Source organism: Acanthopagrus latus, chromosome 6, assembly GCF_904848185.1.
Source record: "Acanthopagrus latus isolate v.2019 chromosome 6, fAcaLat1.1, whole genome shotgun sequence".
Taxonomy (NCBI): domain Eukaryota; kingdom Metazoa; phylum Chordata; class Actinopteri; order Spariformes; family Sparidae; genus Acanthopagrus; species Acanthopagrus latus.
The window spans coordinates 18812178-18839778 of record NC_051044.1 but is presented as its reverse complement, the minus strand read 5'-3'; the positions used below and the strand labels follow the sequence as shown (position 1 = coordinate 18839778).

General features: G+C 42.4%; 3 protein-coding genes across 7 annotated transcripts in view; 2 read left to right on the top strand and 1 right to left on the bottom strand.

The window, feature by feature from the left end:
* The window catches only part of LOC119020522 (inositol 1,4,5-trisphosphate receptor type 1), a 78131-nt gene extending 66713 nt beyond the window's left edge, over nt 1-11418 (top strand). For all 5 annotated transcript variants that reach the window (XM_037099881.1, XM_037099880.1, XM_037099879.1 and 2 more), the window contains 5 exons: nt 2675-2814; nt 4086-4251; nt 7649-7809; nt 8664-8825; nt 10098-11418. In XM_037099881.1, coding sequence (XP_036955776.1) covers nt 2675-2814; nt 4086-4251; nt 7649-7809; nt 8664-8825; nt 10098-10184 — 716 coding nt within the window. In that variant the 3' untranslated portion in view covers nt 10185-11418. The remainder of the gene's footprint in view (nt 1-2674; nt 2815-4085; nt 4252-7648; nt 7810-8663; nt 8826-10097) is intronic.
* Nucleotides 11419-14434: 3016 nt separating this feature from the next.
* On the top strand, nt 14435-18158 carry LOC119021714 (class E basic helix-loop-helix protein 40-like). The gene is made up of 5 exons (XM_037102181.1): nt 14435-14882; nt 15032-15095; nt 15306-15413; nt 15790-15913; nt 16136-18158. Exons 1-5 carry the CDS (start codon nt 14812-14814, stop codon nt 17053-17055), a joined length of 1287 nt encoding a protein of 428 aa, XP_036958076.1. The 5' UTR covers nt 14435-14811; the 3' UTR covers nt 17056-18158.
* Nucleotides 18159-20563: 2405 nt separating this feature from the next.
* Nucleotides 20564-27132, bottom strand: ttll3 (tubulin tyrosine ligase-like family, member 3). Its single transcript, XM_037099602.1, is given in 14 exon segments — nt 20564-21343; nt 21346-22042; nt 22167-22602; nt 22746-22989; nt 23304-23452; nt 24361-24541; nt 24692-24772; nt 24984-25098; nt 25188-25316; nt 25423-25478; nt 25832-25976; nt 26074-26195; nt 26330-26397; nt 26841-27132. Coding segments are annotated over 13 exon segments (2424 nt in total). The 5' UTR covers nt 26346-26397; nt 26841-27132; the 3' UTR covers nt 20564-21290.
* Nucleotides 27133-27601: the final 469 nt, after the last annotated feature.

The window sequence follows — 27601 nt, the reverse complement described above, 5'->3', positions numbered from 1 at the left end:
AGATTGAGGTAAGCTTGGTGTAAAAAGCAGTACTTCAACATTTAATCTATTAGCAAACAAACTGGTTTATTATAAAAATCGAGATTTGCTGTCATGTCTGTGGCCTCCGGATAGTTTTGTAATCCATGCAAAACAAAGCAGTGACTGCTGGAAAACAAGGCCTTTCTGGAGACTAATTAAGAGAATTTGAAAATATTAGTATATAATATGAATAAGGTATTTTTAGAATTTGCTGGCTGTGTTACAATCAGGCATCTACAACATTGAACACCACAGAAGGGCCTGAGTTTTATCCTGTGGAGATGATGTATTATCTATACCATATTTGAACTGAAAATTGAGAATAAAAACCTGGCAAGTGGATCATGTAGGAAGGGTTTACAGAGACCATTCTCGGCCTTGTTAGGCCACAATTAGTGAAATGAAAACTGTGGGATGTTTTTACACTGTTTCCTTAAGTTCAAGGATTCATGTGACTCCATCCAATGTCACATGACACTGCCATTTGACCTGAACAATTTTCATGTGACCCCCTTTGACCCTCATGTGATGTCAACATGGGAAAACCTTAAAGAGGTTTAATTGCCTGGGAACTCCCCACAATTTAGGATCTTTGAAACAAATATGAAAAACACAGTTACCTTTGACTCAGTAATGCTTTTGTTTTGTTTGTTATAAGATTTAGAGTCTTGGTCCAAAACATTTTCAGAGATATGACCCTGAAACTGGCGTGGTTCATTGAGTCAAAACAGTATAGCGCCAGTGTCATTTTCTTAGCCGTCAGCCCAGATATAAGAACCACGAAATGATCTGGCCAACAATAAACACAGTTAGCAAAATGTGTCCTCTCGATGGTACGATTAAATCATAAACGTGTCTGTCTCTCCTAGCTATTCTAGAAATACATGTACAAATTATCCAATACAATGGATAATTCTAAAATGTTTATATATATATATATATATATATATATATATTTAATTTTATTTTTTTATTTTGTCTGCCTAAAACCAATGTTTTTATCAGATTCGAGCCAAACAAAAACACTTCAGCTTTGACCAACTGCTTTCACACTGTGAACCAAAACATGTGAACAAGATTTCAATGGGTATCAAGTTCTGCAGAGCCGAGGATATTAAGGACCAAATAACAGATAACTTAAATTTACACGGCGACTACAAGGCTATCAGACCCCACTCTAACACAGTTTACTAACAGTCATTTACAATCAGACAAAATATAAGTTGTTTGCCAGAAGTCATTTGCAGAATTACTGTATATGGACATCACAATAAAACCACATCTTGCAGTTTCCTGAAACATTTCCTCACACTGAAAACAATTCAGCATTTTGTGAAAACACCACAAACCTTGCGGCTCTCAAAACCGTATTCTCCTGCGAAGTCTGATTCTTTCCACCAAAACAATACATGCAGCTATCATAAGAATATCTCTCACAGAGCCTCCATTTAAAGATGCAGGAATTTGAGAATTCAAAACAAATGGGTCACATCATATTACCAGAGAAACAGCTAATTGCTGCTAATTTTAGCTGTCATTAGCTTGTTAGCTTAGTTAGCCACCTGAGGGAGCTGAGGAAATCTGTGTGTACAGGTTTGACAAAAATGTTGTTGAGAGTTGCTCTTTGTGTGAAAACAGTGGAGTTGTGCCGTCTTGAGTTTTGTTTTTGGTACATGACTTGAGGAGTTATGGAACTCTGCATCCAGTGTTCCAGTTTTTGTGTGTGTTCAATGGAAAACGGTAAATGCACATCATAATAATCATTAATGCATCATGAACATGGCATGAGATGCATGTGAAGGTTTAATGGAACATAAAATAAAGCGTAGTGTACCACACGTCCTGTATGTTAACCATTAAATCATCATAAAATTGACATTTGTCCTGCACAATAATGATAATTTGATAAGTTAGGTGAACTAATATCACGTCTCAGATAACACAAGAGAAGGAAGTTGGCTTGTATGACCTCATCTGTCTGTGACACTTCATTATGATACAAAACATTTATTGTACAAGTCAAAGTGAAACTAAATATATATAGCAACATATCATTCCTGACTTTTGCTTTTACTTTACTTGAGGACTTTCTGGGGAGGTACTGCAGAAAGCATGTCATGCTAGATGTTTAAATGTAACTGCATAATCCCTCTGGATCGCACAAGTTAGGAACGGCTTGATGCTTTTGATGTTATATAAACTACACAATGTAGGTCACAGAGGTTCTGATCATCCAGTTATACAAGTTTTTAAGATTATCATGTAAGTGACGTTCTCTGATGCCTTTTGCAGCTTCTTAAGGTCACGTTATGTAAAGTTTTTACCTTAAAATGACAGCTTAAAAATCATTTTGAAGGTGCAGGGTCTTGAAATAGTGCTGTCTCTGTGTCAGCTATCACTGGTTTGTGCACTCTGTAACTTCCATGAGAGGGTAGGGTCACAGCTTTACCTGCTGTTTACTTCAACATACAAGTTTTCAACACATAACAATGTTATGACGTAATGAGTTTTGTCTGTGGTTAGCACCTGCAATGCGTCTGAAGCAATGGTACAGACCTTTTATTTTTACAGTGGTGGTGTTGCAATTCATTCATTCCTGCATAATGTTGCTTTAAATGATTGGACTGAAGCTTTTCCTTTTCCGTGTCCTCAGAAGTCTCGGATGACAGTGAGGAGGAAAGTGACATGGAGCGGACGTGCGACTCTCTGCTTATGTGTATTGTCACTGTTCTGAGTCACGGCCTGAGGAGTGGTGGGGGTGTAGGTGATGTTCTCCGCAAGCCTTCCAAGGAGGTATGTGCATTCTAATCAGGCCCATGACTGTACCATGTGTGCATGCATGCGTGTGTGTGTGTGTGCATGTGAGAGTTGAACATCCACATCTGCGGCACAGGTCATGTGAGCTGGCGGTGAGCCCATCATTCACCAAACTTGTTTTCATTTCAAAAGCATGGCGGTTTCGCAACATTTCCATACAGCTGTACCGCCTCTGCCTTGTGTGAGCATTTAACCTCAAAATAGATTTCCACTGAATTCAGGCTTGATCGCTAATGATGTCAAAAGAGGATGTGGATATCGTTCGCACGTACTCACAACACAATGCAACATTCTTGGACTGAAGCAGCTGAGATGTGGAGTGTTACAGTGTCAGCCTTACCATCACATGTGTGGCTCAGGCACTTTTGCCATCCTAAATAAGTGATTGTGTGACTGCAGCAGACTGGTGACCACTGCAAGGAATTTCCCTTCTGTTGAGTGCATTCAGGAACAAGCTCAGCCCACTGCTTCCAAGGGCCAATATGTAAGAACTTTAGTCGAAAACATTCAAAAGTGAAGAGATACCTACTGAAGTTAGCATGCTAGCCAGCTAGCCCGGGCCCCTCCCAGTTCAAAGCTCCCCTGTGCCAGCGGTATAAACACTAACACTCCCCTTGTCCCCGAGCTCCCAGTTCAAACAGCTGGCTGCGCGGCTAACTGGGCTTACTAGCCAAGAGCAGCTACAGCAAGCAGCAGTTAGCAGTTACTGTTGTGATTCGCTCCACCCTGTTCTTACATACTGCAACTTTAAGGAGGAATAACTAAAGCGGGACAATGAGTGAATGAAACTGCACTTACAATCTGTCAGTCCAGTGAAGTCCACTGTAGCTCTATCCGCTAATGCAAAAAAAAAAAACATTTATCTTCTGCGTTGCAAAAGTAAGACCTTTTTAAAGCTGTGTCCTACCTACAAAAGCAGGCTACTGATCTGCCAGCTTTCTCTCATCTCCTTTAGTGTAGCATCTGTCAGCTCTCACCTGTGGTCTTGGGTTTCCATTAACATCCATGATGAAGTAGGTTAACCTCATTTCAAACTCACAACATTCTCCCCAACACATGTTTACTCAAGACTTGCCCTTTGGGTCTAACGTTTAAATGGGACAAGCCTTCTACATTAGCCTGCCACGACACAAATTGTTCTTAAATGTAGCTGCTGTCAAAACAAGATGAATAATTGCTTATTATAAGCAGCCCTGTTCAGCACCTAGGCTGACCCCACTCTACACTCTTTTCTGTTCCTTTCCCAGGAGCCACTTTTTGCAGCCAGGGTTATATACGACCTGCTGTTCTTCTTCATGGTCATCATCATCGTCCTCAACCTCATCTTCGGTGTCATCATTGACACCTTCGCTGACCTCAGGAGTGAAAAACAGAAGAAAGAAGAAGTCCTGAAGACGACTTGCTTCATCTGCGGTGAGACTCCCCAACTGATCTGCTGATCGGAAACTTGTTTGCTTCAGTTGCTACATGGTGCACTTTTCAAAGTCAGCGAGTTCTTAAACTATACGTTGTTTCCTCAATCATCAGTCAGCAGAAACTCAGCGTCTATAAGGGCTGGGAGATATGGCCTTATAGATGTTTCACAATATTTTAGGCCATATCGCTGTACACATTATAACTCAATATTATACTCTAAATTTCCTCAAAGGCCCGGTACAATACATACGAGGTACCTTACTGGTCTGTACGTAGTAAGCACAGTAAATTGCTTCACTTTACTGTAACGCCTTTAAAACCAGGAAAAGACAACATTTATGCTTTGTGATGATTTAATGATATTCAAAATGTAAGACGATACAAAGTCTCATCATGATAAAGTTGCAATATCAGTACAGTCCCCGGCCTCCTAGGAAAGAGACAAACGTGTTTAGGTTACAGGTTTAGGTTTGGGTTAATGTGAGCACACGCAGCTTTCGTGTTTTTCAGTTGTTCTTCAGACAAAATAAGGAGCTCGTGGACGACAAGCTTCAGCTAGCACTGAATGTTTGTGTACGTTTTCCTGGAAAGTTGGGACACTGTGTAAAACATAAACAAAAGCAGTTCTACGAGGTGCTGCTGAGTCCGTGGAGTAATTTCCCATATCCAGTCATGTGTCTCACAAAGTGGTTATTCTCACCACATCCTTGTTTGCCTTTTGTGGACGCCTCCTTTTTAAACCAGATCACGATACTATCGATGTTGTTACCAATGAACCTGTTGATGAATCTATGTATGACTATTGTATGCTGCACAGCCAACTCTGCCAACAAGTATTTCCAGGGGAATCAAACCTCTGACTCCATTGACAGGGTTACTTCTCTAATCGTAAGGTCAGCCTGCGGGCCCGGTACAGAAGGTGTGTTTCAAAACGCTGTGCGTCATTAGTATTCTCCTGCAGTCCGTCTCATGCCACTTGGTTAATTCCCAAATTCCCCTCTGAGAAACGTTTGATTTCATAGTGTGTTTGTGGTTCCTGGTAAGTATGTCTGAGGGTGTCTGCAGTTCATTGCAGTCTCCCCCCCCCTTTTTTTCAGTTTGCTGTCGTTCCAAAGAAGGCTGAGTCATGAGAGCTTCCTGCCACTGCTCTGCTCGCCTCCATACTTCAAGTCTGTCTCACACGCACACACATTTTCTCCCACTCACAAACTTAATTTTCATAACATATGTTTTGTGCTACTTCACTGATTACCCACACGGCGCCCCGCTCTGTGGAGCCTCATCTGCATTCCCTTATATGTACATTACATATGTTTGAGTGCTTAAATAAGTCCACTGCTGAGTGTGTGTGCCACTTGACAGTACGTGTGTGTGTGTGTGTGTGTGTGTGTGAGAGGCCAGCAGGCCATGCCGTATGCGAACATGTGCGTGTGCCTGCGTATGTTGGGTCAGGCAGTGAGGACAAGTAGTAAGCATATGGAACGAGAACAGTATTATGTCACCCAGCCAGCCATCGGCTCTGACTCACTCATGTTAAAGAAGGCCAGGCCACAGGGGGAGCTGCCGTCTCTATGGTTTCCAGAAGCACCGCAAGGGAACAGGAGATGCGGAGATTAGGAGCTGACCTCCACAGGCTTAAGTGGCTCCCCATCCTCCAGCTCGGTTTTATAAGACATCGATCTTTCTCTTAATCTCGTTTTCGTCTTTTGGATCATTGGGTCTCTTGCCGATGATTGATTTACATTGTGAACTTCCTGTGCAGGTTGGCTGATTTTCACCTGTAGCTGAAGGGAATCAGGCTCTACTTCACAACCTCGCTCTCCATCTTGTGCAGAGAAAAGGGAAAGAGGAAGTTGTTGACTAAATATTTTAAAGGTCCTCTCAAGAGCACTGTTGGATGTAGTTCTAAAAGTAATCCCGGGCTTACTTTTCACATAGCTGTAGGTGCTCCATAACATGGCTCTAAATATAGAGGCAGCCCCTGCTTGTTTAAGTCAGGCCCCGCATGGTTTGATCCCTGGCTGTTATATTACTGCTCACCCCTTTACCATTAATATACAAGCAGATATATTTATATATTTTTAAGCATTCAAAGTTAATGTTTTAAAACAACTAATTGGATATTTGAATATACCTGAATACTTATTCTTAAGCCTGTTTTATGGTAGTTTGAGTGACGCTACTGATATTGTCACTTGATAGATACTGAGGAGCCACGCGGCTTTTTCAATTTATGCCTTGGCATAAAGGTTTCAATCGTCTCCATGGTAACGACATGCTATACTCCACCTGCCAAAGTGACTATACCAGAAAAATATAGGTGTGTCCACAACATACGTAAAGTCTCAAGCAAAAAGACATGAAAGGAAAAGATCAATGAAAATAGATATTTTCTTTCAAGTGGGACTCATCAAGTGATGAATCAGGCTTCAGGGAGCAAAGTCGGTCCAGAAAAATCTTTCTTTCTTCCTCGCTCTATTTATTGGATTGTATAAAGGCTACGTGGTTTGTGGTTTTGGGTTATATATATTAAATTGACTTATCAGGATCTGCATTAGCTTCCATAAACACAACAACAAAAACAAATTATAATCTTAAAATCAACATGAAAAAATTCTCAAAATGTTCTCAAATTTTCTCTATTTCAAGACTGAAATTGCACTGACACTTTTCTCCAATCCACATGACAAGGTAGCTTGTTGTATAGACCATAAAATCATGTTGAATCAAATTGATTGGAGTCTGTTTTACAGGAAACCTTAAAGTTGTGAAGAAGAAAAAAAAACGTGTCAGTGGAATTGCGTGTTTGTAAGATTTCACTTTGAAGGTGTGAAGCCAACAAGCTCCCTTCAGCTGATAGTTTGTCAAATCCACCTAGAAAATCCCCAAAGAGAACTTCTGTTTTTTTTTTGTTTTTCACCTATTGTTATTACTGTCTGCAAGGTGCAGCGATAACAAAAAACGTGCTGTTTCATCTCTTTCATGGACACGACACTCAGCACTCTGACAGCCTGTAATGGGTGATTCTTAATCCTCAGGAGCTTTAACCTGCAATTTTGGGTGGATTGACTTGTTTTAGTTGCGTTTAAACGTCTGTATTCTGCTTTTTGTTACCACTAGTCTTTCATCTGCTCCTCTGTTTTCTTTGTATGAGTCATTGTGGATGCTATGCACAAAATTAAATGTTACTTCCATTACATTTTTGGTATGCACAGTATATTTACTGATATTACAGGACATATCAACCTGAAGACTGGTTTACCAAGTGAAGTTACAGCTACAGACGCTTGTTCTTCCCAGTGTTACTTTTTCTCGTCCCCTTCCCACTTTTTTTTTTCTGAACATACTGTGACTCTGACTGACTCCAATAATGTGTGTTCTTTCCCCTCTACAGGCCTGGAGAGGGACAAGTTCGACAACAAGACGGTGACTTTCGAGGAGCACATCAAAGAGGAGCACAACATGTGGCACTACCTGTTCTTCATCGTGCTGGTGAAAGTGAAAGATTCCACCGAATACACCGGCCCCGAGAGCTATGTGGCTGAGATGATCAAGGTAAACAAGTAGCGCCAGCACAGCCTTAAAACACACATCCACCGCTTCGCACGTGATAGTGCAGGCCTACTTCTGTTTTCTTCTAGTTAGTGGGTTACATTTTGTATTAGCCAACGCTGCCTTGGGGTAATAGTGATCCACATGCTGCATGTAATCAGGAGCAGCCATATTGTTGACGTCTACGGGGAATATACGGGATTAAAGACATGTTTTTCTGCAGAAAAATGAGCGTCTGCTCCACTGAGTCACCGCACTGCTAAACGACTTATTTAGTATTTTGTCCTTCGTCATTACAGAGACTTTCTGTGAAACTGGCTTGTGTCTTGGCAGCTTTCGTAGATTCTACAAAGTGCAGCGATCCTGAAACAACTGAGCGGCGTGATGGGTGTTTCCCGTTGTGTCACATATTTGCTGTAGTAACCACAGGTCATTTGCTCTGGAGTCAGACTTGTAAACATGTATTGGCCTGTCTCAAACACCTCAGTACAGTAATGTGTTCCTCTTTTCTAATCTCAACTGACAGACATGCCGGTTATACTCATTTAATGAGACAAACAGACTTGTGCACACAAACAGGAAGTCAGTTGAACGAGACAGATCAAAGCATGATAAGGAATCATCGGCAGGTTCATAGGGATTTCCACCTTTATAGCTCAGTCTGACATCATTCACTCTCCATTGTTACTCCTGGAGCATTAATACCTGCTATTTCCTTCAAAAGAACAGGCTGTTTTGAAGTCATGTCTTGAATGCCAAACAGGAGCAGTTTCCTGTTAGAATCAACAACTTACCTGTCTCCAGCTTTAAAAACACATAGTGAAAGTACATTAATAAGTGTTCTTGTTCAACCACAGGAGCACAATTTGGACTGGTTCCCAAGGATGCGCGCCATGTCACTGGTGAGCAGCGATGCGGAGGGGGAGCAGAATGAAATCAGGAACCTCCAGGAGAAGCTGGAGTCCACCATGAGGCTGGTAGCCAACCTGTCTGGACAGCTGACTGAGCTCAAGGAGCAGGTATGTGGTGTGACGTTTTGTAGATTTCATTTTACTTTGCCTCCACTTAAAGGGATATTCCAGCGTAAATTTAATCCATGGTCTGATGGCGGTTTCTTGTTGGAGGCATAGACTGCAGTGTATTGTTATTGTGCGGTCTTTTCTGAGGTTTCTAAAACTACGTAAACTAGCGGTCTGCAAACTTGATCTCTGTGTCACGGTGTGTTAGACCATGGATTAAATTTACACTGGAATATCCCTTTAAAGAGACAGGAGCTAAAACAAAGCATTTCAGACAGTGAACAGTATGAGAAAACTCCTGTGTTCTTGGCGCATTAAAGCATGTAAACATATTCTTTTAGTAACCATAACATGAGAAAAGTTGTTGGGGATCGGTTGCTTACAGTTTGGCCGAGGCTAATACCTATATTAGCATATTTCTGCTGTTTGTGCACACTTTATAAAAGACCACATTCTTTACATTTAGTATATGTTTACTATGTCAATATTAAGAACCACACTTTTGCCACATATCCAGGAAGCTAAAGCTTTGAACATTAGGCACACAGCAATTGTAGCACATGGTAGCAAGCTCTGAGTTGCCTCTGATCTGATGCATTTTTGTCAGCGAGATCCAGTCCATCACATCAGGAAAATCAGGACTGTGAACTCAGCTTCAGGTTCACTTATTAACCAAACTATATCTTCTACGGCCAGAACAAGGGAAGGAAGTATAAAAATATAAAGTTGTGGTTTTACAGAGGCTTATGTGCCAGACTGAAAGGTGTCAAGAATAACACCTGCTGAAAACCACAACATGTCTTTTTTTCAGAGCGTTTTAACAACATGTTGATAGTTGTTTGAATTTTGAATCTTTGTGTGTCCCAGGCACCGGTACATTCTCTAAAACCAATACAATATTACTTTACATGACTTGTTATCAGGGTTAATGATCATAAATAACTGTTGAAAGTAATCTGGTTCACTCCACATGGATACAGCATCTAATGTGTAGCAAAACAGTGATTTTCATCTGCCATTTTTCTGCTACTTCTAGATTTTGAGTTCCGGCTCGTGAATTTTTCCTGTTGGTAGCTCATTTTCTGACTATTCAGACACAACATAAATGCACTCAAAATCCTGAGCTGTTTGAACCCATTTTTGCTAGGTGGCATGCTTCAGCACGTGCCCAAAAGCCCTGCCACAAGCGCCTCCTCCACAGGGTGCGGTGCGCAATGCTTCTGCCAGATTACAAAGGTGATAGCTGATGTTCTTTATTATTTCCCTGTGCAGATGACAGAGCAGAGGAAGCAGAAGCAGCGAATTGGCCTTCTTGGTCATCCCCCTCACATGAACATCAATCCCCAGCAGCCTGCCTGAGGTCCCAAGGGGGGCCCAGTTTTACTAGTGCCTGAGCACTCCTGACTGTGCACCACATGTCAGACAGGAGGATGCACAAAAATGTGTCTGTCTCCAGTATGTATGTAGGTCAGTGTCTGACTGTATACTTCACCAAACACTCCTACGATAAGTGTATCTAAAACGTGTGTGTGCTTCTGAGTGCGTGTGTGAAGTGGAAGTTATCTGAGTACGTTACTCATGGTCTGGAGTGTGGATGTGTCCGTGTGGGTGGGGTGTGCACCAAGTGCCTCGGGACCTGAGAAGCCAGGCCCGTAGGTTTAGGAGATGAAAACACTGACTTCAGCTCTATAAACCCTGAATGCGTTCTGCATTGTTCCACACTAACCGCATGCCAAAGTTCAGCCATTGTTCCTGGGGGAGCACTCCTCTCAAGTGGCCTTGGATCGAGGTCTTAATCCTCAGTGTTGCACCAGCAAACTCAGGTCACATGTGGATCAGAAGGTTTGTTTGAACTCTACGACACATTCTATAATGTATTTTTTCCTTTTGTCTGACAGCAATAGGAAGACTTGATATGCAATGTCTAAATGAGAATTAACTATTTTTGGGAACTGGTATTTGCTTTTTATATTTGAATATGTATTATTTAAAATGACATTTGTAAACAATCCTGAAGAGGTCACCGCACATTTGCAGAGTTTTCTTATCACTTTCACAACTTTTTGCAATCTCAAATGAAGGTTCTACTCATTCCTTGACATACAAACATGTTGTCAAGAGAAATATTATGAACCTGTTTGAACCTTTCCTCTAACTCTTGTTTTGAATAGTGAACCACATAAAAACCTTCAAGGCTAATCGTGTGACTGCTTCGCCCTGAAGCCAGTTCCATCTTGTGCTTAATAATAGTGGTGATATGGATCACATGTAGGATTTTGGGAGAAAACGTGAGATTTAGTACTCTTCTCTGCACTGAATTATTTAATCTTCCTTTCTTTCATTTACTCTTAAAGCACTGATGTATTTTCTGTAGCACATAAATGATTGTTAGTTTTGGTTGGTCACGTTGTAAAAGATCCACAAGAGAATGAGTGTTTCACTGGATGTGTGTGTGTTTGGGGGGGGTGGGCTAATAAATGTCATTTGGAGTGCTGCTTGACCAAACTGAACTTTTATACTAATAGCTGGTTTGTGTCTGAATTGTACATTCCATTCTTGGACTCTATTTAAATAAACAAGTGTGTACAAATGATCTTACATCTTACTAAAAAGCATCTACATCAGCAGCCGTGTTAGTGAGACTTAAGGTAATGAGGTTTTGGGCATTTTTCCCGAAGTGAATCTTATCATCTGTGAAATTGCTTATTTGTTGATAACTCAGGTATGTTATTCCTGTGAAGTGCTGCCATCAGATGAATGAATAGCCTCACAGAGAAGTACATTTGGTAGATGAATGCTGAAAATGTTATCTGTGATCCTCTACGAATGAGGAAGTGCCCCTATCTACTAACCACGCTGCATGAAGAGTCATGTTAGCATGGTGAGCACGCAGATGGGTTTAATCACAGCACACAAGGACCAAAAACATTTAAAAACTGTAGAACTGCCCTTTATTTAGATTTTCTGAAGACTGACATACATTATAAATATAGTGTAGGACATTTTGTCACCAGCTTGTGTCCAATAGTACATTTTATCAGCAAACATCTCAACACTTTTGCTTTCTGATGAAAACAAGAGTTTAAAGCTGATTTCCCACAATACTTTCCAAGAATGTCACAGGGTTCTCAAGCAAATAAAGGAGCCCTTGTCAGGATTTTAAGAAATCAAATTTAGTGTTAAATTTAGTTACACTTACCTTGATTATCTTCAAGGGGCTTCCCATCACTGTTATTTAATTAAAGCTGGGTTCTGTGCCTGTGACCTGTGTTGTGGTCATTTTGTAATTACTGAGTCCTCTTGTCCGTCCAGTCTTTATTTAATTTACTGAACTCAAGGGATTCTCTGCAGAAACCTTTCCTTGAAGGATCTGATGTAGTGAGGTGATGAGAGTCTGTAGGAACTCTTACTTGTTGGTGTGACTGAGGCCACTTTGCTGAAACTGAGAAAAAGCTGTTCATTAAAGATTTGTTCTGGAACTTTTTTCATTTTTTTAAATATATTTGATTTTTAAAACATTTTTAGACAGATAGTTAATTTGGACTATCTCCTATATTATCATAAGGGCGAAACATCCAAATAAACCTTTGAATACAATATATATTAACCCCTTTTAATTGCCATCATTCATAAATGTATGCTTCATGAAACATTTATTAAGTACATGTAAAGTTGCAACTGATTTTTATTTTTAAAAAAAGTTAAATATTGTGTAGTTAATCTTTAAACAGGATTTGGATAACCATTATAAAACTATAAACTAAATTTCAATTGACTAGAATTTTTTTTTATAATCTGGAATGTGGAAACTTTACAGTGATCTCAACATTTAGCACAAAAATATTTAAAGTGAAACAAGGTTTTTAGATTAAATTATTGTTTTGTTTTTATTTTAAAAAAAAAAATCAAAACAAAACATATCCAACATGTGCCAGGAAAGTTGCCTTATTGAAGCGTCTGTGGTGCCTTGTGAGTTACATCTGACTTGCCAGACTGGTTTTTCTGTTCCTATCTTGAAAAATCAATAAATTGTCTCCAAAAGCACATAACAAGCAGTTATTTCGCTAAATGTGATTTCCATGCAAAAATCCTGAGAGACTCGTGGTCAAACAGAAAAACAAAATGAGCTGGAGGGACGATAATATGTTACCGCTTTTCTGCAATCACATCATAATTCTCACTGTGATGACTTTAATTGCTTACAGCTTTGAAAGCCTCCTTCATTCTTTCACCATAAAGAGGTCATTAATCCACACTGACTTTAACTGTCAGAGGAACAAATTCTAGATTTTAATAGGGATGATGAAAGACATTCATGGTCTTGCACACTGATTGTGAAATGAAGCCACACTTCCTGTTTACGCCTGACATCTACATACTGTTGGTGTATTAGGGTGATTATCTTTGATTATAGCTTATTAGGCTGTCTCACTGGGTGGTAATGTCCTCCTGTTTTTAATTTGTTTGGACACAATCAAACCCTCTTGTGTTTTGTATGTATAAACACTGAAGAATAATGGGAATGTGTGCCTTTATGCTCTTTATTTTTAGATTTTAACCATAGCCCAGGGTTACTAGAGATGTTTTTTCACTAAGAGGATTTAAATGCAATTTGCAACGAGCAGCCTTTATTGTTTGCTGTAAAGAAAAATAAAATAATAACAATAATCCGGTGAAAATTAGCATGACAGACGGATGTGCTGGTGTGATCTGTGCGATTCGCCTGCAGCAGACAGGTGCAGCTGCCGTGTGCTGGATGTGCCCTGCGCGCTCAGCAGGCTTCCCGGGGCCATGAGGGGATCAACGTGACAGGCTGCACCCGCCCCATGACAACAAACACGGACTCCTCGTACTCATCCACGCACAGGTGCACGTGGTGCTCCCGCCGTGCCCCGCACTGTCGATAATGGAGCTCACCTGCCTCCTGGTCGTAACTCACGATGGCTGTGCATTGTTGTTTATTATTATTATTATTATTATTATTATTATTATTATTATTATTATTATTATTGTTGTTGTTGTTGTTGTTGTTGTTGTTGTTGTTGTTGTTATTATTATTATTATTATTATTATCATTATTATTATTCTCTATCATCATGTTCTTTGTGAATACTAACTACTCAGTGGCAAATTAATTAGAGTTGAGAAGCTGCTTTTGCAAATAAAACATGTTAGAAATGTTGTGAATAAAACAAATACTAAAATCAGTCAATAAACCCTGTCTTAATACCTCTCTTAATACAGAGCTCATTAAATGGTACTAATTTAACAGCCGAGCAGGACTTTATGCGCAGCATTGTCAGATGTAGTATTTTAATTGTGCCAACTGTTGATATGTCCCCTGTCTGGGCGGTGGGTACAGTGCCCACACGCCTCTCGTGCCCCGGGCCTGCTGAGCTGCTGCACGGGTCCCTCTCTGCCAGCACGTTCCCTGAGCCGTGTGGAGCTCAGCCTTGTTTCCATACACTTCAGCATGGTGGTACACGGGATCCGACTGGCGCCGCCCCCCCCGCTCTGACGTCAGCCTCCTCCCGCCCACTGAGGCTGCTTATCGGCCGAAAGTGGGCCGTCCCTCCGCCGAGGATACAGCGCCGTTTAACACGTGAGCCTCATGTGACAGAGGTAGGTCAGGCTGAGCGGAGAGTCAGAGGGTTTATTTAACTCGTCGCTCTGTCCTCCCCTACTTTCCCAACGCGCCACCAAGAGGGTTGTCTTCCTTCAAGCGGCGGGACGAGACGGCGTGGAGAATCGCAGGGACTTACTTAAAACCGCAACGACGACGAGACAAGACTTTATAAGAGTGACAGATTTCTGGAAGCATTTTAGTGCATATCACTAACTGCTGCTTGACAACTTTTTGCGCGTAAATCCGTGCGTAATTGTATGTGACTGCACTGGGGGAAAAAAGTACCTCTACTTTGACTTTGACTGCGTATTTGGAGTTTTTTTGAGGGGGAAAAAAAGAAGAAGAAGAGAGAGAGAGAGAATGGAGCGAATTCCAAGCGCGCAACCACCTCCTCTGTCCAAACACCAGGCGGACCTGACAGACGTGCAGGGGTAAGTTCGACTTTAAGGGGGGGAAAAAAAGAAAAACAGCTCTCACCAGCTCTCTTCCTCAAACGCACTTGTTCTACTAACCGCTCTGTATTTCTTTTTCACAAAGCTCACTGTTATTCTCTCCCTTCTCTCTCTTTTTTTTCCTCCAGGATGGATTTCCCGATGTATGTTTATAAACCCAGGCGAGGAATGAAAAGAGGAGAGGAGAGCAAGGTCAGTTTCCATTTCTCTCCCTGTTATAACTTATCACCGTTAGAGCTTTTTTATTAAGGCGCGGTGAGGAATCAGACTGGCGGTAGTCCTCCACTGCCATAAATGGTTGACCCAATTTGCTATGACATAACTCCTGGAGTCCTCCCTATCGCTGGGATCCTAAAGAGCTCGGCTGAATTAACCCAACAGTTGCTGTTTCGTTGTTTGCAGGAGACCTACAAGCTGCCTCACAGGCTGATTGAGAAGAAGAGGCGCGACCGGATAAACGAGTGCATCGCTCAGCTGAAAGATTTATTACCGGAGCACCTGAAACTCACGGTGAGTTCATGTTGGAGCTGGGAGGAAGGGAAGGGGAAGGGAGGGAGGGATGATGGGATTCACTGTGTGTTGAGTGGCATGCACCATCGAGTGGCTGTTCAGGGGTATTACATCACATGAGCTGAGTGCGTCAGCAAGTCATGGCAGCTCCTGCTGGAGAGGAGGTGTCCTCTGCCGCGTGTCGAAAAAAATCACTTGAATTCATGAAAAAAAACAAGTGATGTAATTCATATTCCAGACAGGATATTATATCTCTCATAGATAATTGTTGCCCTCATGGTCCCTGCTGTCCTGCTGTGGTGATGGGATGTGCTAAAGCTGAGTCTGTGTGTTATATAAGAGGAGAGGATGTGCTGACTGTGTGTGTTTCCTACAGACTCTGGGCCATCTGGAGAAGGCTGTGGTTTTGGAGCTGACGCTCAAGCATGTGAAAGCCCTCACCTCTCACCTGGAGCAGCAGCAGCAGAAGATCCTCGCCCTCCAGAACGGCATGCAAATCGGTGAGCCGCAGATCAAGCCACAAATGCATAAACGTGCGGGGGGCAGACAGGGTGGTTTTGTTTGACGGAATGCAAATGGCCGAGATGAATACACAATGACAGGATTGTGCAGAGCCACAGGCAAACAAGTGACTTTTAAAAATAGCTCTAGCTGCCGGGGAAGAGGTTAAGAGTCGCCCACGTCAAATTTCTGACCTGTGTTGTGTCTTGTCGTGTTTACAGAGCAGCCCGCCGTCAGCCAGGAGAAGTCGGAGGAGATGTTCCGCTCTGGCTTCCACGTGTGTGCCAAGGAGATTCTTCAGTATCTAGCCAGTCACGAGACTGAGGGAGACTTCGCGCCGTCCCACGTCATCAACCACCTGCACAAGTTGGCCGCAGAGGTCCTGCAAAATCCGAGCCGACCCCGCACCCCTCTCAGCCCTCCAGCCGAGGAGATCCCCTCCTACCACCAGCACCAGCCTCACAAGGAGATCCCCACCAGCTTACCCCCTAAACCCAGCGAGGGCTACGGGAGGAACTGCGTGCCTGTCATCCAGCGGGCGTACGCCCCGCCGAGCAGCGAGCAGAGCGGCAGTGATACGGACACAGACAGCGGCTATGGTGGGGAGCTGGAGAAGACGGAGTCCGGGGCGCAGCAGGGGCGCCCAGATTACTACGGTCAGGAGAGCCAGCTGAAGCGGGCGCTGGGCGAGAGGCAGAGCTCCGGCATCAAGAGGGAGGACGATGAGCCGCGCCACAAGCGACCCCGGGTGGAGTCGTCTGAGGATGAACTGCTCTCAGGTGGAGAATCATCATCGTCCTCCAGCGGTTATGGTAGCTACATGAGCGTCTCCCCCAACCATCCACCTCCTCCTCCTCCACATCCTCTCTGCATGCCTTTCTACCTCATTCCACCTTCTGCTGCAGCCTACCTGCCCATGCTAGAGAAATGCTGGTACCCCGGCGCCGTGCCCATGCTGTACCCAGGCATGGGAGGCTCCTCACCCACCATGTCCAGCGAAAGACCGCCGCCACCTCAGCTAGTGATGTCTCCCAGGGGAGGCTCTCCAGCCCCAGCCATATCTCAAACCCCCATGGACTCCCCCGCCCTCCTTCAGGCACTAAAGCAGGTACCACCCCTCAACCTGGAAACCAAAGACTGAGAGATGAGACAAAGATGGAGCAGAGACAGTAGTCGGAATGAGAAACATGAACTGGTTCCGTCATCCATCCCGTATCCTCGGTTCCTCCACCTTGAGGTCAAAACATCAAACAACAGAACTTGTAGAAATGATCAAGAGGAGATGGAGAGGAGAGCAGCATCCATCCACACTGGGACGATGCAAAGCTCTAGTTGAATGTTCAGTGGTATTACTCAGTGCAAATGTATCATATAAAACCGGACCTGCCCAACAAACACACACCCACACACACACACACTTGAATGTAAAGGAAGTTTTAGACGCTGCTGTTAAAGTCTAAATGCAGATGACACTGATGCATCTCACGTTGTAGCTGTTGCAATAGAGACACGCCATCTTTGTACTTGCCTCAGATGTTAGCGGTTATGAATCACCCAAGTTTGTCGCCTATGTCCTGTAGGTCACCTTTGCCATCACTGAAAATACCCATCGAACCAGACACTATGATGACTGGCACCATTAAACACAAGGGTCTCCTCAGCGTGTACAGACAAGAGTAAGGGTACACCCGATGAAGGGATGAAGGAATGGGCCACCACACGACCACACTGAATGAGAAGTCTCGTTTTTCATTAACAAACAGACAGCTTAGATGGATTTTTCTGTAATTATTGTTCATAGACTTCTTGTACATTTCTATTTTTGATACCTGTTCTCGCACTCTGTCCGTCCGGAGACACAGAAGGTGGACAAGAGTGCGGACAATTGTACTCAGAAACTGTGTACATACTGTAGCACTGTGCTGGACCTGGTCTGCATACTCAACATCTGTTTCTGCTCAAGTCAAACCTGGTGTTTGTTCTTGCTGTTGCCTTGTGAAAAGCTGATTAAAGCTCAGACGTTTATTCTCTGTACTTGCGTATGAATACTGGAGTCAAAGGAGCGAGGTGGAGAGAAGTGAATGTAAAAGTTTTACCAGAAGACTAGTTTTGTATAGAAAGAGGTACTTGAGATTTTATATTTTGGGACCTACATGAAAGATGTTTGATGTACATATTTTGTCTATAAATGTTGATATACATTATATAAGTGTATTAAATAAAGTATTTTTTTCCCGTGGAAAATGGCTTTGACTGTGTGTTTATGAAGGAGGAGGAGCGAGTTGTAGCAGTGAAATGCAGCCCGTTCAGTTTTTAGCTCTTTTACAGCGTCACAACGCTCATGTCACCGGGAACACTTATGTAATGGCAGATCTGTAGCCAGCCTCTCCTGCTGGTGAACCGTCTGTGCCTACCAATACAACAACAAGTGAACACACACGAGTGTAAACAGTTTCAGTTAATCTCCCGAGGAAAAAAATCTGGATCCATCTGCACTGTGTTGAGCAGGAGTTGGCTGTGTGATTCACTGTTAAGTACATTTACTCGAGTACTGTATTTAAGTACAGTTTTTAGGTATGTGTACTTTAATTGAGTTCCTGAATTTTATTATATAGTTTATTTAATGATTTGTTTTTGTAACTCTGCAATAAAGACCTAAAAAGGCTTATAATGATTATATGAAATGCATTGGTACACAGAGTATTAAACCAGCTAGTGGTATCAAATGTATACATTTAGTGGTAACAGTACACAGTATATATATACATACAGTATTTATTTACAAGGTTTGCAGGGTCACTTTAAAATCCAAAATCCAAAACAGTAACTCATAAACTAATCACCCGTTGAACAATTTAGTCAGTATTTTCCATCACTTTTGGATTCCACACCAGATGCAAATAAAAACTAGAGAAAAGAATGAGTGGTATCATCCTTTATTTTAAAATTGTAATCCTATTAATAATAACTTTTTTTACTCAGTGTATCTGTAATCTGATTATTCTGTTCATGTTACATGTATTTAGTTTCTCCCCAAACCTTCCCATTTACTTAACTTTACAAACATCAGCTGAGGCTATACAAAAAAGAAAACAGCTTAATAAATGGCTTAAAAAGTATTTCAGAGTTTGCTTATAATGAAACAACTATAAACTTAAGTTTAATCTATTGTCCATTTATTGATGATGTTATCATGGGGTGCGCCAATAATAAACCTAATCATTGCCATGTAACTACTGAAGAGCCCATTTTGGCTGCGTAATGAGTGCTAACTCTGCTCTTATACTTCTAGTAACGTTTATTGATTGTGCTTACGTCCTTTTGCTGGCTAAGATTCTGAATGAAAGACTTCAAACCTGCATTAAAGTGTTTTTTAAATTTAGAGATAGATTTCAAGGTGCATTATGTAGTTTTGGAAAAGAAATTCGAACTCATAAAGATAACTAATAATAATATTAAGAATAATTGATAAGTCGATAGTACAAACCCTGACATTTGTATTAAATAAACAAGCTGTCCTCAGAGGGGATTAACATCCCCAGAATGCAGTTTGAAGCTAGAAAGATGGCTCCTTTGAAGGCTCCTGCAAGTATAAACCCAGTAAATACAGTTTGAAATTATGTTGTCCTATGATGACAGTTTGTTGATTCTGCTTTATGAGTCATGAAATTGAATTAATGAATCGTATTCCTCTGATCAAAATGTCTTCCCTAACACTACATAGCACACCTATAATAAAAAAAAGATCTCAATACTTCCTGCAAGGACCAGAGTTAGGTCAAAACATGCATAGTGCAATAATCAAGCTTTATTTGTGCCTCAGACGTCAACGTGTTCACATATCATTAAAGTGTCCACTATCTTCTCAGAGCTGGTTAGGTCAGGGCTCTTCTCAGAGCTGGCAGTGTTGATCCATTCCATATCTGCTCTGTTTGTACAAACTGAGGTCTAAAGTCTGTGACCCGCACCCTAAATGTCACTGGTTCCTCCTTAACAGATTATCTTTAAGTTCATTTCCATTCATTTGTTTAAGGAGGAGCTCCATGTGTTACTGCTTGTCATGAGATTCCACTTGCAAGCTGACTGTGGAGATGTAGCTGATGCGCATTATTTCAGCCAGTTTAACATTTTTCTATGCTTAAATAATTTCCGCCAGCACTCATCTCTGTGGCTGGGTCCTGGAAACCTTGTGGTTAAGACGCATACCACATCACCAGCCTGACCTTTGTTGCATGTCTCACCCATCTCCTCCTCCCTCACTGTTTCCTGTCTGTTTCTATTCCTGTCAATCTGACCAATTAAGAGCAAAACGCCGCCGTAAGAATTCTCTTTCAGTTTGCCAATTTCAGTTGTTTACCAGTCTAGCTCAGGAAAACATACAGACATATTTACTCCTCTCAAAAAAAACTGATAACAAAAAATCGAATCATCTGTTCAAAAATGTGTCTTTTGACTGTGTCTAAATCATTCAGGGGGTCTGTTAGCCAGGCGGTGCTCAGCCCTTTCTTTAGCCTGGACTATGCCTGAGTTGTGTTTCCAAAACATGTTCAGTTTAACAAGCAACTTTTACATTTCCACTTGTTTATGTAAGACCAAACTTCAGCAGCACCTGGTTTAGGTGTTGCTGAAGATGTGCCAACATCTGGATAAGGACTGCCAATTCTTCTACATTTGAGCACCCCTCCTGAAAGTCTTTGGCATTTACTTGCAGTAAGGTCAGTGGACCTTTACTGCCACCTGCTGGTGATTTGGCATAATGTCAAAATAAAGCTGATTATAATTCTGCAAAACATGAAACCAGGGATCCTTTCACTATTACATTGTTTATTTTAATTAATTGTATTTGTTTGATTATTTTAACACAGATTAATTCCAACAGGATATTGATTGCTCGTACATTTATCAAAATCATCCTAAAACTTAAACCTATATTCAGATTCTAGTCAGCTAAAGATGATAAAATTTAACACTGAAACAAATGAAATTTTACTCTTTCATATTTATAGCTCCTACTGTATGTGAATATTGTGTGTCTCAATAGTGTCAGCTAAATCAATGTAAAGTTATGAAAAAAATAATGATGATAAAATATTCAAACTGGAATGTTGGTAATTAAAGTGGTAATCAGTAACACCCATGGGCAACCTCAGTCCAAAAAAAATCAGGACACACAACCGACTTGACCACAATTTTCTCATTGGACAAATTGACTACAATCACATACATAGTGTACACATAGCATGTTCAACCACTTATATGAGAGGGCAATATGTTGCTCATTAGCCTTCAGCATGTTAAAATAGAAATGAATAACAATGTTGTGGCTGACGAAACCTCCCATGCTGTAATCTTCTCGACAGTGGACACCACTACTGTCTATGTTCCTCCTTTGTGTTTGGCCACATTCTGCCTTTGAGAACAGAGGAAAACTGATGCCTGGGGATGCTCGGATGAGAGGAAACGTTTGGGTTCCGACAGGCAATGGTTCCCACCACAATGTTTGGTCGTAAGCTAAAGACCTCCAGGGAGGGAAGGGGACCCCGGAGTGAAGGAAAGACCCCAGTAGAAGTCCTGTGTTGCGGCTCAAAAGCCGTCGGGGGAAGAAAGGATCTGGAGACGTGTGACCTATGGCCTGTGCTGGGCATAGATTTACAATGTGATGTGCTGGGAGGGGGGCTGGGGGCAAAGGAAAGGCTCCGTGGGACCAGAGTCACCCCGTTGGCACCGAGGCTCATACCAAAGCGTCGTGCTTTCCTCTGAGGTTCAGCGTGTGTTGCCAGAGTCTGTTCAGATGCCAGACTGCGACAAGACTTGCGAACACAGGACCTAACTTCTGTTCTGCCCTCGCTTTCCCTCTTAGGAGATGTTGACGTGAGCTGCCTCTTTTTCTCTCCCACAGCTCGGTTCTCCTTGCCTGAAACATGAAAAGAGACTGTGGAGGGATTCTGACGTGATGGTTTACGTGACGTTTCGTTGTCTTGTGAAGATGACTGGTCTGAAGGAAACTGGATGGTGAGAGATGGGTTAGAAAACACAGTTTGTCTATGAAGAGGAGGTCTGGATCTCCTTAAGGGGGCTCCCTCTACCAGCAGGTTGACTCCCACATACTGAGGAACTTCAACTGCAGCCTGGAAGGGGGATAAATTAAAACACAAACAAAATAAACATTTGCTTTAGCATCTGTTTTTCAGGGGAAATCCCTTGGAGAAGAACTCATTTTGCCTCTAGGCATGCTGTGTGAAGATATCCAACCTGTTTGTAGATTAGCTGGAAGCCTCCTGTGTAAGCGCTCGCATCAGTCCGTCGGTCGAGCACAACCCTCAGTGTGTCCAGCTGCACGGCGGGGCAGAGGCGAGCAGTGACAGCGGTGGAACAGGCCATAGTCGGACTGGCATTGATTTCCAGAAGCCACGGCCTCAAATCTCTGCCTAGCATAAAGTCAGCTCCGTAGAGCTCAAAGCTTGCCTTACGTGGCTCGACCAGGTCCTGGGCTGTCTGGAGGGCACGGACCACCGCCTGCTGCATACCCGAGACCACCACTGACTCCCACTCTGCCCCACGGCCCTGCTGCTGCAGAAAAGCTCTGAACTGAGAGCAGGACCACATGTTGTCCTCAGGCACTCCGGGATGGCGGTCATGGGCTGGCTGGAAGTGCTTCTGGATGGAGTTGTTGCAGAGGTGGACTGAGCTGAGACAAATACAGAAGCATGTGAAACGTGCGTTGAATAGAATGAGAGTGGTCTTTGATAAAACAATCCCCCAACAAGGCACTCGAGATACAAGATTCAAACACAGGCGTACACTGTAGTTAGTTTGTATCTTTTGTCTGACCTGTGCAGAGTTTTTGTTGAGTAGGGCTGAGTGGAGAACCTCAGGTAGCACTCTCTGTAGAACCAGACCGTGAGAGGATTCCAGTCTGTGACGAGGAACCACTGACGGAGGTCAAACTTTGTGCCGTGGATCAACAGAGGACGTTCCAGGTATTTCTGAACCACCCACTTACTCTCCTTGGTCAGGGCTCTGTCGCTGTCCACGAGTGCCAAAATCGCATCCAGGCGATCCATACACATGATACCTGGTGGGTTGATGTGACATGGAAAAGACAAAAAGCACTTGCAAACTGCAAACTATCTTAAACAAACAAGCAAAACTGCAGCGTTGACTGGGACAGATTATTTTTTTCCGATGGCTACCAGTCCTTCTCATCATAATGAAACTCAGAGGTATTTCTAGGTACTGACACCCACACCCAACATTTAAACACAAAACAGCAAATTTCATATTGTTTCAGTACTCAGTGTATAGACAAAATAGAGATTAATTTAAAGATGAATACATTCGAGTATTATATCAATATGATCGTTTCATTATTTCAATTAAAGGACTCACCTCGTCCTCTTGACTTGGCACCTGGTTTAATGATCCAGATGTTATTCAGTCCATCTGTGTCCAGCTGAGGGCAAACCTCCTGCAGTCTGATTAACATGGCCTGGCAGCGCTCCACAAACACACTGCTACCCCTGATCAATGCACCTTCACTGCACACAAACATCACACTCAAAGATTAGGTTTATTAAAGTGAAACTCTCGCCAAAATGCAACTTAGAGTCTTTATGTGAATGTACCCGAGTCAAACGTTCAGCTATTCACGGCTGAAAGGAAAATGAAGGACCATACAGCATATTCACTGAGCAGTTAAAAAAAAAAAAAATGACAACTTTTTATCGGCTTTTTTTTTTTTTTTTTTCAATTTAAAATGGTCTGCAGTGTCCTGCAGGTGTGGCACAATCACATCTGTTTGCATACCTGTTTATTTCAATATCGTATCAATGTCCTGTATACCAACTGCCAAACAGTGCACTACAAATATTAGCATGTGGTATCATCATGATATATTTTGTTGGATTTTTATGTACAGCAGTGTAGAACTGGAACATGGTGTATCATTGTAGTGACCCGACCTAAACCTGACTCGCACTATATTTAACCCAAACCTAAGTCCTAACATGAACTTGAGATAGTATTAAGAAAATCTATTTAAAGACATATACATAGGCCTACTATACGTAATGCTTCACTTAATAAGATCTCATTACACTTGTGTACCCCCACCTGATAGCAATGCAAGGTCAGGTTTGTCATGAAGAGTTGAAGGTCTAAATGTCTGTTTGAGCGAGGGTGGTGCTTAGATACACACGCAAGGTATTTCCGTGATTCACTGTTTTGTTCTCACTAACACCATTCTTCTCTTCGTTCACTTAACTTGTTAAACCACTACGGCTTTCTTCTGTGCTCTCTGTAAGAGCACTTTGAACTTTGAATTGTTTGACAAATCCTGCATGGTAAGCCTTAGATAAGCTGACTTGGTCTAGCTGTACTGCAGGTAAATTTGAACAAAGAGGGATTGTTTTAGCATAGCTTGGAAGCTCACAGAAAAGATACTTACTGCACAACTCTGTAATAGTCTTGCAGAAACTCTTCCCACTGCCGTTCCTCCACTGAGGGGGGTGTTTCTACAGTCACATCAATGTCCCCGTGCTCTAAAACACTGAGAAACTCTTGACACACGTGTAAAGCGATGTCGATCATTCCTGGACCAACAAACTGATGCTCCACTTTATCCAGCTCTGTAGAGAGAAAATAAGATGGGTATCATCGAATGTGTTACATTCTCCCTGTCACACTTATATCATAGCCTGGTCATAAACGTCAAAGGTTCGTCTTTCCTTCATATTTCATCTGTTACCATCAGGGACACAGTTTTTTGGCTTCCTCACCCTCCACTCCGTCTCTCCTCCATCTACTTGTCTCAACCACATGCTGCAGCAGACTGGTGCATGCTGTCCTCCTGAAATCCTCTTCAATGTCATGGAAAATAGAACAGACCATGATTTAATTTCTTAAATTGTAAAATAAAACAAACAAGAAAACTAAGGCAGTGGATATAACAAGTTCACTTATAAACCACATTTACACAAAATTCTTATCCAGATGTGATCATTATACTTCTTCCTCTGTCATCTTTGATAAAAAAAAAACAGGTTTGGTCAAAAGATTCATACAGCAGACCTATGAATGCCTGCTTTTCATCCTCTGCCCCGAGCCTGTAGCATCTTGGGAAGAAGGCGTCAGGATCTGCTGTATCAAACCACTGGAGGTTACGCAGGTTCAAGCAGAGCCCAACCTGAAAGAAGCCGATATATACACATTAGCGTAGTTGAGCAACTTGTGTTCTAGCAGGTCAATCATTAGGCACTCTTTAAAAGAAGAGACCTTGGTGGTGAATGATCCAGCATTTGCATAGTGATTAATCATCTGGTCATGCCGCAGGGAGCGACCGCCTATGTCATCCCGACGTGTCGTCCAGTAGAAATGCGTTGTTTCATTTCGCACCAGCCGAGACTAGAAACGGTTGAGGAAAAGTGAAGTGAAAGCAACAGTGACAGCACATTCAGTTGCTCACTGACTGCACAAGTTGTCAGTGTCATGTCTGATCACTTTGTCTTACCATGAGGTCATACATGTCATCAAGGTTCTCCTCTTTCTCGCCTTCATCCACTCTCTCTGTAAAGAGACAAGGAAACTGTGTGTGTGTGTGTGTGAGCATGAACGCTGTTGTGTGTTAGATGGGTAGGGGTCTGTAGTGTTGTAAAAAGATCCTTTTAACTCGTGCTCCAATTACGTTTACACTACCCCCCACCCCCACCCCCCGCACTTTTAGCTTTGACAGTCAAGTCAGAATATCACATACTCTCCTTGACTGTTTCCTCAGTTCTTTTTTTCAAGTTGCTTTACCTACACAGATTTTACAGTGTGGGCTTTGAAACAAGTGAGAATTCAGTGTTTTTGGCCTGAACACTCCACTCAACATCTGGAAGCTCTTTGGACTTTATCCTCTTAAGAACCCGTTGTCTCACCATCACCACCATCCTCATCCTCATCGCCATGGCAATGAGATGCTCTCTGGACAGGACGGGGCAGGCGACGTTCCACCCACCCTCTGGCCCATAAGGCGGCACGGATCACAGGATAGGGTCCCTGCACTGAAAACACTTTCCTCGACTGACAATGAGTGGAGGAGAGACAGACAGGTTCAAACAGTAAGTTACCACATGGGAGGACAGTGGATGAATAAGCAAAGGCTTGTACTCATCATCACCTTCAGCGCTTTCTCCACCAGAACCTTGGCTGTTTTTAGCCTGTCTGGCTTGATCGCCGGCAGGCTTGGCACACTGTGCCGCAACCTCCCCTCCACTGCTGGAGCCACTGTGGACTGTAACACTGAGACATATCGCTTGATCAGATTTCAATATAAATTGAGTGTGTGTGTGTGTGTGTGTGTGTGTGTGTGTGTGTGTGTGTGTGTGTGTGTGTGTGTGTGCGTGTATTTATTATGCAGATGTCTATCCACTCACCTGGCATTTGTTGCATTGTTACTTATATCTAATTCTCTCTTCAGCTCATATACAAACTGTGTTCAGTTCTGTGGGAGAAAGGACAGACAGACAGACAGATAGACAGATAGATAGATAGATAGATAGATAGATAGATAGATAGATAGATAGATAGATAGATAGATAGATAGATAGATCATGTGTAGCTACTGAAGGATGTAAACTGGGTCAAGCATGCATCTAAATCTGGACAGAGCTGACTGAGGCTGTCATAGCTTCTCAATGACATACCCATGTGCGCAAAGACACGCACGCGGACAGAAAAACAGTACATGCGCATGCGCAAAAAATGTAATAAAAACATTTAGGTTATGGTGTGGAAACAACACAAGGCTACACACGAGAAATGGCCGTGGATTTACGGACTCACCACTCTGTGTATCATCTATGACACACACATGCATGGGAACTGTCCCTTAAATACACCTCAAACAAAAATGTCATTTCGTGTTAAAACAATGAATATACACACCTCCCAGGTGACCGTGTGCAGACTCGCTCGCTCGCTCGCTGCATGCTCCCACAGGTTGTTTATGGTTGCCATAACAGCCGTACCCAGAGGAACAGGGCGCCGCGCGCTGCGGCTGGATGAGCAAATCCTCCACCTCCAGCCACGCGTTGAAGAAAGTGGATCACTTATCTGACGCTATCGCTGCCACACAGTGTGGCTTACACGTGTAGGCGACATGCACAAGAACCATGAAGCCAGCAACGATACTCAAACTGTGTGGACGGGTCTTACTGTAGCCTTACTGCTGATCCAAATCCACCCCAGTGTCTGAAAAAGTGGCAGGTGGACAGTCTTGTATGATAGGAAGAGTTGATGCTGAGGGCTAAACACTTAGCTGCTTAACTGCTTAGTTTAATGATTCCTTATCAATCTGCAGTTTGACATAAACTGTAAGGTATCTTCAACATTAAAGTGAAACTCTCGCCAAAATACAACCTAGGCTTTTTTGTGAATGTATGAGTCAAACCTTCGTGTAAAAGCATAATTACGACATAAGAGGCACTTTTAAGATTTACCATATTTTTGTTTTCCAGTCAAACTCATTTTCAATGGGAGTGCTTGGGGCAAATGAGCGCTAGCATCAAAATCACTATTTTTAAAACACTAAGAAGGCTCGACACAACATGAAACTTTGCTCGTAGTATCACCAGTGTCTCTACACATGAATACGAGCATTGAGAATATTGTTTGTGTACACAGAGTTTACTAAAAACAAGATTTTT